Here is a 9,046-nt window from a genome sequence, read left to right on the forward strand (position 1 = left end):
TACATTAGTTTATGCATGTATAAACTATCATAAACATATTAATGTCAAGATTCAGAACAATATTAGAATTTCATGATTTTCATTAAGTTAAGTAAGAGGAAGTGTACTGTTTTTTATGGACTGAAATTAACGGAGAAGTCTTGCTTCTAGATGAATACTCTTCAAATGATGTTCATTCCTTCATAATTAATCCATAGAATGTTGTTTCTCCCTCTTGACTCATGTCTTAATAGTGCTTCTTCTCATGTATCAAGTATGAGTTCAATGGAATTCATAAGTATAAGAAGAAGCCTTGTCATATAGATATATATTCTTTCAACATCTTTCGATTGTTAATACTTAATAATAAGATACATAAAAACTGCTACTACAAAGAGTACTACATCCTTGATCATAAAATATCAATTACTTGTTATACCCGTGCTGGCATATAGCCAACCTGTAATGAATAAGGAGGTATAGTAATGGTATGAATAAACCAATATCGAATGCTGATAATAATATTAGCAAAAGAATGTTCTCATGTGCTCCAGACAACTTCGTGATGAATGTAATGTATTTCTTGGTTGGGTAGAGTGAAAATTATATCCTTAATTTATAGGACATGATAAGGTATTTCCATCACACATCTTCCTTCATGTAAAATGACTTTCTAAATGGTTAAATCATTTCACATAACCATGCATATAAGATGACTTTATAAATAATAGTGTCCTTTAGTATAATATTTTATTTGATTCCATTTAATTATTTTAATAAAAATAATATCATAACAGAATGATGATTTTTCCCATAAGTTAGTCAAGATGATTTAACTATATATCTAAGAGTATAATATTTATGTATACATTTGTATTATTTTTTTTGAAGAGTCAATGATAATATGAATAGTGAAAGATGGATTGATAGTGTATAAAATTCTTACATTATTAATATATACATAGTTTTTATACATTTAACTATTAAATTATTATATAAGACACAATTCTTAGCAAAAACACGTAATTAGATAGCTAGACATTGGCTGCTTTTAGATTGTGTGTGGAACAATCAACCATCCACACAAACTACAATGTTTGTGAAGTAGAAAAATTCCACACAATATAACCATTCAAAGCATCAGAACTATTGGTGCATTTGAAGTGATTGTTCTACAGCGTTGGCCACAAGCAATTAAATAAAAAGCATAAAATAGATAGAAGAGAAGAAACAAGAGAATTTGGTATTGAGGTTCAGCCAATTATGCCTACATCCCTGGAAGTGTTCAGCAGCTACCAATATATTATTAGAGAATAAGGATTACAAACCTTAGCACACCCATGGGCCCTACTGCCCATGGGGTGTTTCTATTTGGTGTTTATATCTTGTGCACATTATAACAAGGGACCTGAGTTCGATATATAATATTGATATTCTACTATATTCTAATGATAAGCAATATGGGACTTCATATAATAACATATTTCAAACATCTCCAACAATCTCCATCTTGACCGAAATAGACGAATATCTCGCTCCTTAGGAAATCAACACAGGAATATCCACCTTAGCGAATATATGACTCCCCCTTGCTCAATGTCTAATTCTCTTTAAATACTCCCATACAACATAGACCTTATGAGTATCGCTGACGATGTTACCAAGAGCCTAGCTCTCCAAACTTGTAGACCTTATGAGTATCGCAGTTTCCCGTACTGCCATCTAATGGAACATGTCGCCTAGTCACCTATTGTTAGGAAGTCTTTCGATATATTGGAACTTCTACATAAAAGTTCACCAACAACCATCCTCTTCAATACTCAGTCAAATTGAACCTTGGAGCTTCCTTGGAAAGCTTCTACGACTACCATAATTGTCTACTCCGACAATCCTAGTTCAAAAGAACTATCACATTCCACCATAAGGAGTATACCACAACACACACCTTGTGTCAATGCTAACCAATACATGTATCACATCCTTGCATCCAAGCCAATGTCCATGTCACACTCTGCATCTTTATTAATGTTCGTGTACCTTGCATCAAAGCCTTACACCCTATATCAAAGTTAGTCGTCGCCCCTATGTCTTTGTGGATCTACTAACAAATAATATCCTTCATTTGATATCACAGACAGGTCATTAGGATATTCCACTTCTCATCTCAAATGAGATCATTCTATCAAAATCTAGAGAGATATTGTCAGCATCTGTCTTAGGACCAAAATCAACACATGAGAGTCCATTTCTCCAGCTTGATCCAAATTCAGTACATGAATTTCTGGGATTTAGGATCAACATATATCTCCCCCACCATAGTTTTGTCATATTTTCTTCTCCTTCAACTCATATACTTTATCATAATCTATTGTATGTGTTAAGAGTCATCTACCAATTATTGGGAACAAATGAACAATCAAGTAATAAAAGAGTATAGAGAAAAGATAATGACACAAGAGATTTGGTAACGAGGTATGGGAAGAGTGGAGAGCCACAAGTGAGACACCACGTCTTGAACTAAAACCTTAAGGCATTAGTTCCATGGGAATTTCCTACTTATAAACTTTTTTGCTCTTCCCCGCATATCCATTGTGGGACTTCACACCACTTTTTGGACCAGACTGCGATTGGGGAGCCTCCAACCATCGGGAAGTTCCATTGTTATCGTGGTGTGGAAATAGTGGAGGGCCACAAGTGAGACATCACGTCTTGAACCAAAACCTTAAGGCATTAGTTCCATGGGGCTTTCCTACTTATAAACTCTTTCACTCATCCTCACATATCCAAGGTAAGACTTCATACTTGAATAAATCCAACAAGAACAAAGGTGGTCCATAAGACCATAACCCCAAACCCATGATTTCTTTCTTCTTCTAACTTCAACTTCTAATCATCTTTTCTACTAGGCCCTCAACAACATGCTATGAAGTGGACCCCTTTCTTACATAACACCCACCAAAATGATTTTCCATAGTGTGGAAGATATTACTAATATAGCCCCATAGTTGAGGTGAGAGAATAAAAAATAAGGTTTAAAAAATAGGATAACAAAAAACTCGTACCCGTGGGTATCCATGAGTAAAATCATACAAGCACCAATACAAGTCACAAACAAGTACCCTGGATTTTATAAATGAGCTTTTTAAAATATTTGTAGTACATATTGGCATGTACTCATGCCTGCGGGTAGCCAATATTTATGTAATGATCATTTTGTCCTTAATTAAAATACATACCCTTCCCTAAAGCTAAAATCCCTAACCCCTTTATCCCATTTCCTATTTCTAGCCATTCCCTTCCCTAAAACCTCATTTCCCTTTCTCCATCCAAGCTCATATGTTGCACTTCTTGAGGAGAAAGCATTGTAATACACCATACATAGTTAAAAACTCCCCGAAATACCCCATTCATAACAAACAAACAATTTACAAATCAAACACAGCTATGAGTTTTAGTTTAGAATTAAACAAATATAATATTGGTAGTAATTATGCACCATTCCTAATAAAAGATTATTGAATATGTATAATATGTTATTAAATTTGGTGGTTTACTCAACAATCCAGCAGTAGGAATTAGAAATTCATTGATAATATAGAAAAATCACAAGTACCCACTATATTCACAAGTACCTAAAATTACTCGCGAAAAACCTGCACATAGGTCCCGCACAGGTATAACAATTATGGATAATAATCTCATATTTTAAAATGGGTAGCTATAACTCGTGCTCACATGTGCTCACACGTGCTCGTTGCTATCCCTATCCAAAAGAGAAAGGGTTGGTAACTATACCATAACAGGTTCGATATAGTACAACAAATGATGAAGTGGATAAAACTTGTAACTAACCCGCTAATACTAATCCTAAAATTCCACTGAAATAACTTTTAAACCCAATCTAGAATCCAATTTAATATAACAAATTCTTTTTTATAGATAAAGTTTTCTCAATATTATTATTATTACTATTAATATATAATTTAACATATAAAATAAAATATATACATATACTATGTAAATCATTTACACATATGTATATATGGTGAAAAAATAAAGAATCAATAATATGTGAAATGATCTACACTTACACTTATTGCAATAAATTATACTAGTAGATAAGTTGTTATAACCAAATATACTATAAAGTAAAAACAAAAAAAAAGTTATAATTGAACATGAGATGAGTTGGATCAAGTAATGTTTATCACTTATTTGATCATATATATTAATTGTGTCTAAACTTTAAACATGAACTCAGTCATATAAATCCTACCGAATGAGTGCCTAATAACACAAGGAAAATATGAAATCTGAATTATGTTCCGGCATGTTTTTTCCTCACCCTCTGCTTTTTACATTTAAATGTAGTAACGAAATATGATTACATTGCAATTATTTAGTCCCCGCATATATAACAGAGAAATAATTTTTTTATTTAAAATAAAGTACCAACACGTTTTCAGAATCTCAAGAAAACACTCCACCTTTCTTCTTAGCTTGCATTTGTTGTCTGACTAGCTTTTTCTTAAAAGTCATCCAAATGATATTACACTTGATATTTTATACTTTCTATAACTTCATATACAAATATTACGAAAGATTTAGAGTTCAATAATTTATAATATAATACTATAACGTTGTTCAATCTATATAGTAGGATAAAGATTTGACTAATGTTGTTGTAATACTTCATATCACTTTAATAGATTATACTTTTTTATCAACCACAAATCTTTAATATATGTAACAATAAGACTTTCTCCATATTCAAGTCTCCATGGTTGTTCAATTTTCTTCTACAACCTATCCATAAATAAGACCAATTCCCCATCATTTCTTGTAGGCACCAAGGCACAAACTGTAGATACACACACCTTAGTTATTGCAACATGAATGAGATTCATTCCCTAGCTTATACTACTAGCCTCCACCATTAATTCTTCCATAGGTTGGGATTATCATCACAACCTTGGAGTTCTCAACCCCGAATAAATGTCTTTAAGTACTATACTTTTCTTCCTCTTTATATATATTTCTTCTACCTATAATGTTTGTTCCTTGGATAACTCAATATTTATAGATATTATATAGTTATATTATAGCTTGTCTTAAAATGATTGTTGACGTTCAATTATATTCAGTTCCAGCTGCTATGGATGGAAGTGCAATATCATTCCCACCTCAAGAGTACTCTGATTTCTCAACTGGGTATCTTGAAGATGCTTTGATTGAATTCACTTCCAAACGTAGATGCTTGATGCCACGTGCTGATGAACAGCGTAATTCAAATGATGACTTTGAAAAGGTATATAGGACTAAATTGCTATGAATGTTTTCTTTTTTTCATCTGTTTGCAATAATTACAATAATAATTAAGTTTTTATCTCTTGTTTACATCAATCAAACAATATTATAATATTCTATTATTAATTATATTGATTGATAAAACATTGACTTCTAAATTTTTATTTATCATTACTTCTATGGTTTTTCTTTACCTCCATTTTCTTCTAATAATTGAACTAGTTTTCATTTGATCTACTCTTACAAGTCTCCTCCACGCATTTCAAAATTAACATGATTCTACCATTTTTTTCTACTAGCTACTGACTTTTTGTTGAAATAATTCTTTTTATTCTTTGATGAGATGAGACTTAATATTATGTATCTTCAGAGCTCCTGCAATTTCAATTTCAACTCCATATGGATCCAACAACCAGTAGAGAATTTGTACCGCATGAACCATATAGAAAGGATTTTTGGATTTTCAGGTATTTTGTGTTCTCCTTGCTACATTCTTCAGATGATTAATCTAGTTAACTTTTTTTGATACTTTTGTAATTAATTATTAGAAAATGGATCCCAAAGAAAAAAAATGAAAGAGGAAATTACATAGATAATTGTTTTTGGTTCAGCTGCCACCCCTTAATTTAATGAAATTTTTATATCATAACTTTTTATAAGAGAATATACACACACATCGAGGAGTTTATGAGTGAGGAATCAAATATTCTTGTAGCAGACACTAAAACACCAGAAGGGACAACAAATTCAGCATCTGAATCTCCAAATTCACACTCTTCTTCCTACACAGAACCTGTGACATCTAAAAACACAGAAGTTAATTTACTCTCCAGAGACCCCACAGTTAACCCAGCTGGTACACTTTTATTCCCTATGCCTGGCTCTGTCTTCCTATATTGCTATGTTTTATTTTATGTCTATCTATCTTTTATAATAATGTAGATATACTTACACATATATCACTTGAGAGTATCTTTCTTATGCTAGGAGATAATTTATTTTTTTAAATTCACTCATTATTTAATATATATCTTATTTTTTCTTTTTATAATATATTTTAAAACGAAAACTTATGAAGGAGAGAGAAATAAAACATATATCACACATTAAATAAATATACAGAAATAAATTATCTCTAGGAGATAATACTTTATTCTCAACAAGTTTTATATACGTATCTAAGTTTTACAATTTCATTACTATTAAACTTATGTAAATAAAGTATCTATAGAGATAATTTATCTCCTTCTCATTCTCATTATATCATGTGTCTTATTTCTCTTTCTTTTAGAAGTTTTCATTTTAAAATATATTATAAAAATAAGAGTAAATTACACTAATACCTCATGAGTTATAGCGAAATTACATAAATCATCCATCATGTTTTACATCTACACAAACCCTCTTATTTTTTATAGTTTCATTACACTAACCATCCCTGCATAAGAAATAAGTGTAATTTTAAAAAAATGTGATAAATGCAACTAAGTTAAAAAAAACATGATATATTATGGAGACAAGTCTAAATAATATACAAATCAATGTATCCTTATTATTTTTTGTTACAGAATGTATCAAAAATTCTAAAGACACATTGCTTAAATCGCTCTTGTAATATGTTATAACGAACCAAAAATAATAAAATACATTGATTTATATATTATTTAGACTTGTGTCCATAATGTGTCATGTTTTGTTTAACTTAATTGCATTTATCACATTTTTGTTTAAGATATTACACTTATTTCTCACGTAGAAATGTGGTCAATGTAATGAAAGTATAAAAAATAGGGGGTTTGTACATGTGTAAACAAAATGAGGGGTGACTCGTGTAATTTCACTAAAAATCAGGGGGTGTCAGTGTAATTTACTCTAAAAATAAAAAGTAAAACACATGTCAAACAATGAATGAACTTAAAGATATAAGTTATCTCCTTTACTCATATGAGGAGATAAATTATCTTCTCATATTAGAAAATACTTTGTTCTCTAGGCTTACTATACCATAATGATTCAAATTGTGGATCCTTACTGCAGTAGAAGCAACAACCACAATCATACTAACTACAATTGAAACCTCAACCACAGTTGAAAACAATAACCTATGATTTGATAAGAGAGCTGTAAAAGTGTTTATGTTCTGCGATTAGCATTTTTCATATAAGATCATTTGACCAACTAATATTTATACATATAGGTGGCTCAGAAAATAGAACTTATTTTTAAAACAAGAGAATAACAGATTTGAATCATATACATGATTAGTGAAGATTACAAATTAGTTAATGTGATATTACTATTTAATAATAATTCAACTCAAACACGTAATAATAGTTTTGGTTTGGTTTGGATCGTTTTTTTAATAAAATATTGAAATTGCACTTACATTCAAAACTCATAAGAATGACTAAATATTAAACATAAAACAACACTAAAAATAGTGTTCAACAATATTAAAATGTATGTAACAATAGTGTAAGTAAACAATATCATAAAATAATAATAAACAATAATAATAAAAGCAAAAAAGACAACAACAAGGCATTAATAATAACAAGACAACAAAACAACAACAACAACAATATGAGTACCTACAATGTAATTTTAATTGTTAGAGTGTTCCACCAATGATTAATAACAATAATACTTTTACAACAATAAAATTGATAATAAAACGCTTAATTAGAATCAACACTTGAATCTTCTTCATTTGGTTGTAGGATTAGTTTAAGTTTTAAAAAGTTCATCAAATATAATCAATATGATTTAAAATATAGAAATATATATATGTGTTATAGAATATAACAAATAAAGTATATGTATTTTTTGGAGTTGGGACTTAAGATTAAGATTGAAAGACGCTTAAAAGTATTACACACTTAAACTTTATATACTATTTTAGTTCAGTTTGGATCGGTCTGGATCCCAGAGGAGAAACCAAAATCTAGACTGGACCAATTAGTCTTTACAAAATAAGTCCAACACGATCCAAACTCATTCAGTTTTTGTAATTTGATCTATTTTGGATCAGTTTTCGGTTTTATTTTTAGACCGGTCTAGATTTTAACATCTCTACATATAATATATTCCTATATGCTTCTTTTATTTTCTCATATTAATCAATGATCAGGAATTGGTGATGAGATGAGAAAGAAGAAGGTTATACAAACAACTACAAGAGTGGTATATCCATTTTCAATGGTGAAGCCAGGAGGCACAGAAGGTGATCTGACATTGAATGACATAAATGAGAGGATCCTAATGCCTCCAACAAGGGCAGTCAAGCATCCAGTTGGGGACTTTGCATGTCAGCCATGTGTATCAGCACAAGGTCCAGGTCTTTCAGGAAAAGCAGTGATGACCCTTACTAGAATTCATACTCTTGGAAAAAGAGGTATAATCACTATTATCAGAACCAAAGGTTAATCATCAATGGTAGCACTGTTATGGGTAAGGAATTTAAGATCTAGAGGTAGAATGCGCAATATATTTTAATTAAAATAATAAATATCATAAATTATAAAAAGGATAAAAATATTAATGTTAAAATTATAAAATTTAAATATGTTTAATCAAATAAATTGTATGTTTCATAATTAAAGTATATGTAATTTTATATTTTGAATCATTGAATGATCAATTTATTATCAACGTTGTTGAACATTCTCGTAAAATATAAGTAATTAGACAATCATTCACCTATGCATCTCCCATTCGATTATGTAACCTATTTTTCACAATTTTCATAGTTGAAAAAATT

The 9,046-nt window shown here is 30.2% G+C and overlaps 1 protein-coding gene across 1 annotated transcript; it reads left to right on the forward strand.

The window, feature by feature from the left end:
• Nucleotides 1-4,744: 4,744 nt before the first annotated feature.
• LOC109339780 lies at nt 4,745-8,799 on the forward strand. The gene is made up of 5 exons (XM_019577297.1): nt 4,745-4,984; nt 5,124-5,287; nt 5,657-5,753; nt 6,002-6,142; nt 8,417-8,799. The coding sequence occupies exons 1-5, from the start codon at nt 4,975-4,977 to the stop codon at nt 8,710-8,712; spliced, it is 708 nt and encodes a 235-aa protein (XP_019432842.1). The 5' UTR covers nt 4,745-4,974; the 3' UTR covers nt 8,713-8,799.
• The last annotated feature ends 247 nt before the right edge of the window (nt 8,800-9,046 follow it).

This window comes from Lupinus angustifolius, unplaced genomic scaffold (assembly GCF_001865875.1).
Source record: "Lupinus angustifolius cultivar Tanjil unplaced genomic scaffold, LupAngTanjil_v1.0 Scaffold_103_72, whole genome shotgun sequence".
Classification (NCBI taxonomy): domain Eukaryota; kingdom Viridiplantae; phylum Streptophyta; class Magnoliopsida; order Fabales; family Fabaceae; genus Lupinus; species Lupinus angustifolius.

What these genes read in the sequence shown, in the direction of transcription:
- LOC109339780 (XM_019577297.1), top strand. An exon ending in AAGGATTTTTGGATTTTCAG is followed by an intron (nt 5,754 to 6,001) that starts GTATTTTGTGTT and finishes ATATTCTTGTAG; the next exon opens with CAGACACTAAAACACCAGAA. An exon ending in CCCCACAGTTAACCCAGCTG is followed by an intron (nt 6,143 to 8,416) that starts GTACACTTTTAT and finishes ATCAATGATCAG; the next exon opens with GAATTGGTGATGAGATGAGA.